This window comes from Phodopus roborovskii, unplaced genomic scaffold, assembly GCF_943737965.1.
Source record: "Phodopus roborovskii unplaced genomic scaffold, PHOROB, whole genome shotgun sequence".
Classification (NCBI taxonomy): Eukaryota; Metazoa; Chordata; class Mammalia; order Rodentia; family Cricetidae; genus Phodopus; species Phodopus roborovskii.
The window spans coordinates 8003494-8015901 of record NW_026126689.1 but is presented as its reverse complement, the minus strand read 5'-3'; the positions used below and the strand labels follow the sequence as shown (position 1 = coordinate 8015901).

The following is a 12408-nucleotide window of genomic DNA, read 5'->3' as shown; positions in this document are numbered from 1 at the left end:
TCTCTCTCTCTCTCTCTCTCTGTGTGTGTGTGTGTGTGTGTGTGTGTGTACCCACACATCTCATCTGTATTCATATTCTAATGTCCCTCTCATATTCCTTCAAAATACAAAATGTCAAGAGGATATTCTCAATTAAGTAAGCATTTAATTAGCCACTCTCTAGGATGCCATTATATTCAGTATGATGTCTAAAGATGAATAAGACCAGCTCTAGCTCTACACAGAGCATAGTTTCTAGGGAAACACAAATATAGCAAAAAACATTATTGTGGACTCTGGAATAAAAATTCAAGCCATATAATCACCCTTCATGAAGAGTGGCCCCCTGCTATTTTAGAAATTTCCACCTACATGCCTCAGCAGAGGCCTAGTAGCATCCAACTCAGCTCACAGGCCCAGGAGTATAATTTTATACACAGGGTGCAATTGTCCTGCCTGCTTCTTGTTCTCTAGTCTACTGTTCTAAATCCCACCCACCTTTTAAACAGAAGGATAATCCCTACATCCTCAGGAAAGTCCCCCAGGCTAATAAGAGGAGAATGGCTTAAACAGGAAAGCTACTAAAAGCACAGAATGGGATTAGCTACTATGATAGCAGATTCAATTCACCTTAAGAAAACACGGCGGCTCTCTAAGTGCGCCTTGCGTGTAATGGAGACCATGACTCACAGTCTGCCCTTTAGATAGGCAGAACTCTTAACCAAACTATGATGCTTGCCAACCTTGCTCTCTGCTGAGTCCTCTCAGGCTTGGGAAGAAGGGAAGGGAAGAAGCATGTAAGAATCTGCTATACCCTCACTGGGACTCACTAAAACTCAGGAGACCCGCCTTCACAGAGCATCATTACACATGGATGAGGAGGACACACCCTTACTCTGAAACTGGTTTTTGTTAGGATGGGAGTCTGGTTCCACGAGAGAGCCCAGTGAGGTCAAGGGATAGGGCAATGAGATGCACTTGGTAGCTAAGCACCAAGCCACAGGGATGAATGTGTGCAGGTTATAGGAGCCTATTGAGGTAGAAAAAGCAAAATCACAGCAGTTCTCGGCACTGGGATCAGCAGACCAGGATCCTGCAGTTACCTGAGGTTTCTTCACCTTAATGATCCAGGTAGGTGGGACAATAACAGCAGCATGAGCCCCCAGGGAGCAGGGTTCCTCAATGTGATGCAGCATGAAGCAGGTCACCTTATTGTGAAACTGGAGAGAAAAACAGGCTAATGAGCAATTCTGAGTAAGAGGTAATTCACAGCTAGAAGGGATAGATACACACACACACACACACACACACACACACACATGCACGCACACACACGCACACACAAATTACACATTAAGAAAGATATGCATCTCATCAGCATTAAACCATCTAACCACATGCTTAGAGACCAGATGAATTCATCCCAGTATAGATATAACAACTGTAAATAAGAACCTAGCAGGATGAGGCCTGCTAAGGCATTCTGTTTCATGGACTGCCTATATAAAGATGCTGAGTCTTGGAGGGCTCTGCTAACCTTAACTACACACAAATTTTTATATGATATGATGTAGGGAAGAAAATGAAGACAATTGGGAAGGCATTGCCTACATCCTGACTTTTTGTTTCTATCATAGTTGTAAAGCCTCCCAAGTAATCTTTCAAGCTTAGGGAGCCAGGAAGGAGGACACAATATCCTCTGTAAAGCTATTAACCTCAGTGGTAACACAACACAACAAGATCATTTCTACTGACCTTATCTACAGCCCTTAAAAATACAGTGGCTCTATAACTCTCTGAAGGCCTGAGGACCTTGTTCTTAACAGGAAGGAAACATGAGCTAATCACAGTTAGCACAACACCCCAGTGTGGGGGGCTTAACTCACCACTCTCTCCTGAGGCTGGCACTGTGACCTCATTCTAATCATATTTTCAATCACCTTCTGACTATGAGATGATAGTCACATGCGGGGATACTTCATTTCTAACGAACATAAAATTCATCTTATGCAATAATTAAAGAACTTAAGTTCTAATCAAATGACTTTTTACTTAAATTAGTTGCAACTTGAATTACACTTATTGCATGAACACACAATGCACACTTCAACTGAACCTGAGCTATTTAAGAGTGAAAGCAACCGCTGATAATAACAATGTTGGGAAACAGACATCAGTTAGGACTGTCTGAGGAACACTGACAAACAACAGCTACCCTAATTTGATTCTGCATATTGTCAGGACCTCCTGTGATCCAGTAGTTAATTAATATCAGTCATGGATAAAATGCTGATTAAATAATTAATAATTCTCAATGCCACCCATTATTTGGGATTCACAAACAGACAAAACCAGAAGGATAACAGACCATAAAAATATCATTTGAACACCTCCTTGGAAACTGATTGTTTTTTAAGCAATTCAAGTTAAACTTCAGCGCATGCCCATCTCATTTCTACAGTGGTAAGAGTTTTACACACTGAGCAACTCTTTCAACTTGAGTGACCTCAAAGATAGAGACTAACAGGCATACTTAGGATTATATGTTGGAGATGAGAGATATACACAGGAACCCCAGCTTCCTAAGACAAGGTTTTCTTCCTACGTCATAGAGGATTAGTTATTTGTTTCTTTACATGACATTAGAATTCCTGGAAGGAATTACTTGTACTATCAACATATATCAATACTGAAATGTCTGTGAATAAATTCTGCTTATAAGACCTTGCCAAAATGATCTCCACACTTTCTGGGATATTAAAATTTTGTGAAATTGGCCAAAGTCTGCCACACTGGTTAAGGGAAAAGTAAGTCTCTATAGTGAGTATCTTAGATGACAAATTTATGAAGAGAATATGGGTATTGGCTGCAAAGTAGGATTAAGGTTTCAAATTAATGGACCCTGAATAAGGCATCTCACTTAGGGTCACAGGAGCAGCAGTCTATCAGAATAGACTTGCTGTGATGCTATCCTAGCCATGGGCTCTTACCAGCTCAGGAAAGCCAGCAGCATGGGAAGCATTAGGGACTGGTTAACACCTTAATCCAGGGGGAGATCCTGCCTCTGTGGTGTAGAGTTTCACTATAAGTAAGATAGCCTCGTACTGATGAACGTTTTTAAACAGAAGCACACAGGTTACATGTGTGATAACTGGGATGAAACAGAAATGCCAAGAAAGCAAAACATGGTATGGTGGTGGCACACCAAACGCTGGCCCTTCCAGAGGCTCTTGACAAATGAAGGCCCTGCCTGGGGAAATTATGCCAGTGAAACTATTAGGCTGAATCTCATAGACTTGCTATAGTGCAAAGCATTTAACCCATAAAAATGTCAACTGCAATTGTTTCAAACAGCACCTCTTCCAGCCTCTTTGATAGTATTGAATCTGCTGTGTGTAGACCTGTGGACCTTGAATCTAGCTAACACAATGCAGACTTTCTTTTTAGGTCTCCTTTGCAATAAATGGGTGGTGTATTTTTTTTTAATCTATATACTCACTCAAAAGAGTAGCTAGAAAGCTGATATGCTAGTGCGCATCTTATAACCCAAGTATCCAGGTGGCCGAAGCAGGATTACAAATACAAGGAATGCACATTCTACACAGCAACTTTTCACTACTTTCCTACCTTGAAAATACTGTTCAATATTCTTCTAATTTGAAAAATAAAGAGTAGATGGATTGAGAGACTGGGGGAGAATGTGGATTAACCAACTCTTTCTGTAAAGGCCTGGGTGTGTCCCAAATACTCAACTCATCACTGAGGTACAAGCAGAGCTAGAGATAATCCCTAAGCAATTGGGTATGGCTATGCTACAATTAACTACTATACAAAAATAGGTAGCAGGCAGATTTGGCCCTGAGTGCCATCGTTTGCCAACTGTATTAGAGTGAAGTAAAAAACCATCCCAGAGGAAAGCAAATTAGAAAGTGCAACATCTGTTTTAGATGGCGATGCTTTTAAGAGTAGATGAGAACGGTATGGGAGATTAAAAAAAAAAATAAGAGGGATAAATGGGGAATTAGTGTGGGATCTTAATGCGTATATATGGTCAAAGATGAGGAAGGGCTACTTCTCCGTGGGCACAACATAAAAGGCACCCACTCTTCACAGCTCCGTAACAAAGCCACCCACATCAAGACTAGCAGAACCAGGAGGCCTGGCCTCCTTTGCTGCAGAGGTCACTCAAGGCTCTCCAGGCTGTACTTTGGTACAATGAGAAACCCTCAGCAGTCTAATGGTTAGGGAAGACATATGGGTGATCCAGGGGGAAGGAGCTCTAGATTCCAGGCCCAGGGTAAGAATCGGGGAGGGTTTCCAGTCTTTCATCCTGGGCTTCAAGTTAAATGAAAGGACTAAAATTTTTCTCTCTGGTTTTTTTTTTCCTTACTTATATTTGCTTTTGTTCTACAAGTTTAGCATCTTTCTCCTTCTAAGGATCCTCTATGAGAAAAGCGAATGTTCGGTTAGGGCCATCTTCCACATGTAGACAGGAACCCAAGCACTTGGAACGGCCAGATATGGTCACGGGTGAGCTCGCAGGGCTTTCACCCCACCCACACTTACCGCCTGCTTGCACCAAGAGCAGCTGATGGCCACGATCTCTTTACTGTGGAAGGAGAACTTTTGCTGGAAACCCTGAGACAGCAGGACAAGAGACAGAGAGTTTAAAACCTCCTTCATTACAGCCCATGTTTGCCCTCCTGAGGGTCACTGACGTGAAAGGGGCCAGAATTGTCGTCCATTGCTATAGTAAAACCATTACTGCCAGTGCCACATGGCGTCACCCTCTGCCATGAAATCATTTTCTATTTCTGAGCCATCCGGAGCCTGAAACAAAGGAGGTCGTGGTGTCTCCCACATCACAAGTCTCTCAAAGCTAGCCACACATTTCCCTTTAAAGGGAATAAGACATTTCCCTTTAAAAAGTGTGTCTCGTACAAGTGTGTATGCACATGTAGTATGTGTATACACACATACATCATAAACTGTACATATTGTAAACTACACTGCGTACTTTTAACTAAAATAAAAACCATCACTTCACCTAGGCACATACCATTGAGGCACTGTTCAACTTTAGCATCTGAGAACCCAGGAAAACGGAAATGAAATATCAAAGACAGTACCTAGATGCCAGGGTCTGGGGGAAGCCCAAGCTTAGAGTAATAAATTCAAAGGCTTTCACCCTCGCCTCAGGATGTCTGTTCTCAAAACAAGACGCTTTTCGGTTTCATTCTTAATCAGCAAGCAGGAACAAAGAGTCCCCTTAGACTAACAAGCAAACTGACTCTCCCATCAAGAAAGGTAATCCCCAAAGGAAGTATACAGTAATGCTCGAACAATCTTCTCCCAAACTCGGCCACTTAACTCTTCCTACAGAGAAACTGAAGTTTCCTCGTCAAATCTAAGATTCAATCTTACAGCAGACTTCCTGGTCCAAGGTGTTCGCTGAGCCATAAGTGTAGCGGGATGTGTTGCAGATGTTTCCTTTGAATTGCTCTCAGCATTCTGACTAGTCATGGTTTCATCTGTTGTGAATAGAAGTACCTTTGATCTAGATGGGAGCTACTCTTAACTGTGTGTATAAGGATAAATGTCTAGACTGCAGTTAGGACTTACATGGGTGAGGAAAGAAAGTGGCAAGAGTAGACTCTCCTGAGATCTCTGACCACTAGCCTCAGGCAATTGGGCTAGTTTTCCAGTACCAGGCATGATTTCCCTCCTGTTCAGCTGGTCTTAAGTCCAATTTAGACAGCTGCTGGTTACCACCAAGACAGGCATGCCACTATTACGCCTTCATGGATACCTTGCTGTGCGGATCACTGTTCTGGTTCATAGGTGTCAGAGTTGAGTAGGACTAATGAGTGCTCTGCTCCTTTGGCAGACTGAGTAGCACCTTATGATACTGCAAAAGTTAAGCCTCAGGGAGGAGGGTTTTGGGTCAGATCCAGCTCAAGTCCTCTTTGTCTTGTGTCTAAAGCAAATATCAATGGAGACTTACCTTCAATGTCTGGGAATCAACCAAGGGCAATAGCAATAAACTATATTGCTTTAGGAGCCTTTTAGACTCTCATGACCAACAACTCTAAAGGAGGTTTCTCATGCCTGGCACTGGGGAATTTGTTAGATTCTCTATGGCTCCTGAGTGGAAATTATCATCTTAAGTGGCATAATTTCATCTAAACGTGTGTGTGTGTGTGTGTGTGTGTGTGTGTGTGTGTGTGTGTACAGATAGACTTATGTGTATTATGTGTAAATTTAGAGAAATAATAAATGATTCCTATGGCTTTCTCAAACATCCTAGTGTTATTGTATTATTCTTCCTCTTTCCCTCTCCTTCTGTATTGACTTCTCTTCCCCTCCCCAACTAAAGCCCTTCCCACATAAGCAACACATGGGAGAAAGGGGGGAAATTGGAAACATGACTTCTGAATTTATAATTGTAACAAGACTCTTGGCTTTGTAGCTACTTCTCCATAACAAACTACAACAGCGATAATATATTTACTCCCTGTTCAGGGAAGGGTTAACGCACTTTCCTATTCTTAGGAAAGGTGTTTGCAAAATTGGCACAGGCTTAGCATCTGGTATCTTACCCTTTAGGAGACTTTGCTCAATTCCCAGAACAAGTTGAACGGTTCCTAGGCTCACACTGCCTATGCTGGAACCGTGCTGTCCTTCTGGGAGTTTAGTATTTTGTTCTGTTTTATGCAAAGGATGCTTAGGAAAACAAGCCTCAGTGAAATCCCCGGGCAAGGAGTCTTAATGAGACAGATATATAAAATTATATGTTTTCCACAACTCACTACTGGAAGAACTTAGCACAGTGTAAGGGCTCCAAATGGAAGCTGATGGTAGCTGTATTCTTCCAGGCTTCACTCTGATTCCTTTTTGCTGACCTTGCTTTGTGTCTTAGTGTTATAATAAAGCATAGACAGGAGCTCAATGTGCAAGTCCTCTTGTGAAGCATTGCATCTTGGGTGAACTCCAGGACCCCGACACAGCCTCTCCAGCTTTATCTTGCTAAACCTCATTCTGTCAACAGCAGTGGCTTTCCCCAGGACAATATCGCTTCTGTGTTACACATTAACTGAAATACGGGGTCAGCGTTGACATCCATATACATACAGCAATCACCAGCCCACCTTCAGTGATAAAGTGTCAAAACCACCCAGCAGGAATGTTACTGAGAGGACACAAAATCTAATGGGCTAGAAGATGAGGAGTGCAAGAGTTTTCAAAAACGATATCAAACTGCTCAGTTATGTCCCCAAGAGGCCCAAATGGCTTAGTGCTAGAGACACTTGATAAGTCATTCAAGTCAATTTTGAGGGAGCAATAAAAGAGATAGATGGCACATTTCTTCAGAGCTAGAGCAAAAATCGGTGACACTGTCTGACCAAAGGAGCAAGTGTCTATGAGAAAGTATAACGGATCTAGTAAGGGACAGAGCCCATGAATTTCTCAGGGGCTGGACCTCATGCCCATCCAGGCATCCATGCGTGTCCCCTGTTCATTGCACATGTGACACTGTGCTCAAGGGATGTCTCATGTGACACTGTGCTCATGGGATGCCTCATGTGACACTGTGCTCAAGGGATGTCTCATGTGACACTGTGCTCATGGGATGCCTCATGTGACACTGTGCTCATGGGATGCCTCATGTGACACTGTGCTCATGGGATGCCTCATGTGACACTGTGCTCATGGGATGCCTCATCTCTGTATCAACAGCTCTTCCCCCCATATTCTTTACTGTATTCTTTCAGTGTGTCTCCTGGCCAAAGGCATCAATGATACCTCTCTCACTGAAGAATAAACCATTAACCCAAGCATTTAGTACCAACAATAATGCTCCCAATCTCTCTGCGTGTGTATGCACGCATGTGGACACGTGTACACATGCATGTGTTTTCACATTTGCATGCCTTTTGGCACATGCTTGTGTAAGTGTGTGTGCATCTGGAGGACAGAGGTTATCATTTGGGTGTCTTCCTCACATTATTTTCTGGAGCAAGGTCTCTCACTCAACCTGGCACTTGTGATTCAGCTGGTATAGCTAGCGAGCTTGCCCTAGGGATCACTTCTGTCTGCCTCCCAAGGTCTGGAGTTACAATTAGTCAAAATCACCCAGCTTTTATGTGAATGCTGGGGGCCAAAACTCAGGTTCTCACAGTTGGCGTGGCAAGCACTTTATCATCTTAACTCTTTCCCCTGCCTCAGATCAATGTTTTGACAGTAATATTCCACTCTTACCATAAATCAATGCCTACCCAGTGGGATGGGTCTAATTATCTTCGAACACCACACTTTGTTCTTTTAATTGAGTGTCTGGGCACACTCTCTTTGCTTATTCTCAACCAATCACCTAGAAAGCTGTCCTTACTCTATGCAGTGTCTAAATTTCAAAATCATGGCAAAAAAAAAAAATCTAAAAAGCCCTCTCAAATTACTCCAATTTGCATGATCTCTCCATCATTGGCTATGTCATCCGGGCCTCACCCTCACCACTATTTCGTTGCCATAAGTCACTGGTAGGTTGATATGCTCGTCCATCTCCAATAGAAGTGTAAGGTCCTGAAGTAAATCACTTCATAGTTCCTGGGGACTTAGCATGGGTTCCTTGAGTACCACCATGTGCATATCTTGTTATTAACTAAATGAGAATGTTGCTGTTATCATGTCTTAACTCAGCTACGAATATCATGCTATACAAGCTTTGAACATCTTACCCCAAGCTATCTGAAACTATGCCTCCTCGCAGGCAGATAACCAGCCCACTACAGACACTGCAGACGTGGTAGGTTTCTAAATTTCACTCCCAGGTGTTCAATATTGCAAGGCTGTGTGATGTATCAATAGGGTAAATGTATGGCATGACAGCAACTGTAGCATCATCGAGAGGGCTGCTAAAGTTTACGACCGAGGTACCAATCCCTCAGTTCACACACATCATACAGAGGCAGAGGGATGGGAAAGCCGAGAATAACTCTTGGACCTTCTTATTGCCCAAGTGATTTTAGGCAAATCGTAGACTTCTAACGTCTCTCTGACCCCCAAAATGGTAATAATTCAAGCTCTCCTCCAATCCCAGATGATTATAGCCATCCAATGAGTCAAACGAGACAATGTATTGAGACATTATAACATCACATACACACATTTGGGGATGCCCATGTGTGCATATGGAAGAGTTTCTTTTTATTGATAAATTCATCATCAGGAACTTCTTCTACCTCCTTGTCAAGAAAGCCTTCTCTTCTCTAAGATAACACTGGGTACCACTCTACTCACTGATTCACTCAGTTGCATCCTCCACTGTATTGCACATTAGCCTTCCAGCTTCAAGGAGAAAACAATCTACTGGGATTCTGGCAGCCAGACTGATGCCCAAAACAAACAAGGCCAGTCACAACTAGGGCACTGAGTTTAATGCTTATGTAGAACTGTGATGGGTCCCTGGGAATTTAGCCTCCAGGTAAGCATCTTGGTGCTTATTTTGTATTCTATCCCAGCAGAGTCACAGAGGCCGTGGCTTCAGAGTTATCATCTAATACGTGCATATAGACAGAGCTTATTCATAGACCAAGTTTCCAGAGACTACCTGCTATGGGGAGATTTTGGCCAGACTCTTAAGTATAATAAAAAAGAGCCAGATCCTAACCACTCATGCTTAATTCTGGTCCAGATCTGCTATTACGGTACTGACAGATGCCTCGACTGAATTCCAAATGACTCTGTGGCTTTTCAGGGCTATTTTGCTCAGCCCTGTGAAAGAGGAAAGCAAGGACAAGAAGCCAGATGCTTTGGATCCGACCGACTTCAGACTAAAAATATCAACCGAGTGACTCTTGGTTCTTTGGAGATTTTTTTTTCCAATCAAATTGAGCCTTTGGAATAAAGTTTAAATAAGATTTATTCTAAGTGGCTTTGAACTCGGTTGACTCTCTTTTTTCCCATCATTGGCATGTAAAAAAAGGCACTCAGCTTTACAGCCTCAGCTAAAACCAGAGGAGGTAGCTTTATATGAACTGGGTTGGAATCATTTTATTGATTCTGTATTTAACTGAGATTTGAAGTGGGAGAATCTCTTGGCTAGAGGCCAATCCTTGTTTGAGTTGAGCCAACAGAAGACATATTCTACATGTCTCCAAAACTTTAAATGGCAGCAACTAAGTAAGTCTCTATAATATTCACCAACATGTCCAAGGTTAATAAAGTGGTAAAAAGTTCAAACCCAGGGAAATTATAAAATAAGACACAATTGATTTGCTCACATTAATATTTGTCTTTGGAAAGGAAAGTTCAAGTAGTTCTATTGAAATATTTCCTAAGTCTTGAAAGATATATAGCGATATACTCACATTTTGCCTACATCTCTGAAATACTTATTATAAATGAGGTACAAAGCTGAGTACCCAGCAGAGTAAGGCTGAGATTTAACAGTGCTATACCTAACTCTTTTAACTGTACCTCGTAGGGTTTAAAGGCCAAGTGATTTGGGACTCACTGTTGGAAAAACTTTTCCATTTTAAACAAGACAGCATGAGTTCTTTCAACAGAACTGCTTCTAACCAAAAACCTAGTTTGTGTTAACCCGTCATCCACTGCCATTTAGAATAATCTCATCAGAAGTAGAAGCTTTGATCCTTGCTTAGCAAAGCCACCAAGAACCAGCACCTTCCCTAATATTTACAAATTACTGACATTTTCCTCCTCAACAAACTGCACAGTCCAGTTCTCCACTGACATTTACACTCTTACCTGACGCTGTGAACCCTTACAAATGAGGCCAGTGTGATAATGTGAGTTTCCCATAACACACTCTCATTTGGGGGCTGCACACCTGCAGGCTGACATTTATCCTGAAGTTGTTCCTTTCCAGTATTTCTCACAATTAGCATACAGAAGTCAGAGCTGGTCAATGATACTCTCTAATAATTTCTGCATTTTAAAACATTTGTCTGAAGATCCTTGATACAAGTTAAACAGTGTTGATGGAGTTTCTTTCCTGCCTGGTCCTAGCTCCCTTTAGTCCCACATAAACACACGGAAGCTTATATGAATTAGTAACTGTTTGGGCGATGGCTCGGGCTTCTTATTGGCTAGCTCTCTCTTAATTATTAACCCATAACTATTAATCTGTGTATTTCTACACGGCCTTCTCTTACCGGAGAATGCCTGTCACATACTATCTTCTCTGCAGTTGCATGGCATCTCCTTGGTGGCCTCTCTCCATGTCCTCTCCCCAGAATTCTCTCTGTCTGGTAGCTCCGCCTATACTGGCTACTGGTCAATCGGTGCTTTATTCATCAATAAATAAGAGAAACATCTCTACAGAAGACCATCCCCTATCAAGAGATTATGGATTGAGTCTCCCGGAGGAGGAGGAAACAGTGGGAAGAAAAAGAAAAAGAAAACCTTAGGGAACTTAACTCTCAGTACAGCTTAACACCCCTACCACAGGTATGGCCATCTGTAAAGAATGAGACTTGATTCCAGAATTCACTGACCATGTCCCCATAACATTACAGAAGTGTACAGCTCGTCCCAGGACATAGAAGCTCAGGTAGAAACCTGTAAGAATGGCTACCAACTTGTTTATGTATGGATGGATGTTGGCCAGGTGCAGTGGCGGTACCTGAACCGAAGGGCACTGCCCATCACTTGTTCCACAGTATCAGTGAACTGATACGGCTAAAATGAATGAACAGGAAATGTCGGGGACTTAGAAAGGCAGAGAAGGTGGGCAGACTAGCCCTACAAACAGCCACAAAAACTTATGTTAGTGAAGCCTATGAGGTTCAAGGATCCAGGCCACGCTAAACTATTCTCTCCAATACCAAGAGTGCATTACTGCACTTCTGCATTTTTGTGGCTTCTTCGGTTTCTAGAGACAGTGTATCCCACACTCAACAGTGCTGTCACCATCCACCTAGTGGATAGTATTGAATGCTTCTAGCTTACAGTGGAGTCTGAAACAGGAAAGAGCTTTCCCACAAGCCCTTTCTGCAATAACAAGAGCTCTGCCACTCCAGCTGCTTAGAGGGACAGGGGAAGAGAAATGACCCTTGTGACACGTGAGAAATTACAATACAGACTCTTGCAGTCCAAAACAAGCATATAACTTCTGCAGGAAAGGGCCGTACACCTTGCAAAGGCAGCTAGTCTGGTGTTGCTATGCTTTGGTGCCATAAGTCTCCAGCTATCATGGGCTGGGTTCTGTCATAAAGACTGTATTAAGTGAAATGAACTGGGCTCTGGCATGAGCAGGACCAAGAATTCACTAGAGCATGTCTTAGAAGGCCCTCATCATCTTTCACTAGGGCATCAGGCTTTCACTATATAGAAGACGAGGAAGCATCTGAGATTGGGACAAGGGAAAGTCAACTTAGTGTGGAAGTGCAGGACAATAGTGAATTATGG

The 12408-nt window shown here is 42.6% G+C and overlaps 1 protein-coding gene across 1 annotated transcript in view; it reads right to left on the bottom strand.

The window, feature by feature from the left end:
- Nucleotides 1-12408, bottom strand: part of Dgki (diacylglycerol kinase iota) — a 421628-nt gene that overhangs the window by 210501 nt on the left and 198719 nt on the right. The window contains exons 7-8 of the mRNA XM_051174678.1: nucleotides 4546-4617; nucleotides 1083-1199 (exon numbers count right to left, since the gene is read on the bottom strand). Of these exons, the coding sequence (XP_051030635.1) occupies nucleotides 1083-1199; nucleotides 4546-4617 (189 nt within the window). The remainder of the gene's footprint in view (nucleotides 1-1082; nucleotides 1200-4545; nucleotides 4618-12408) is intronic.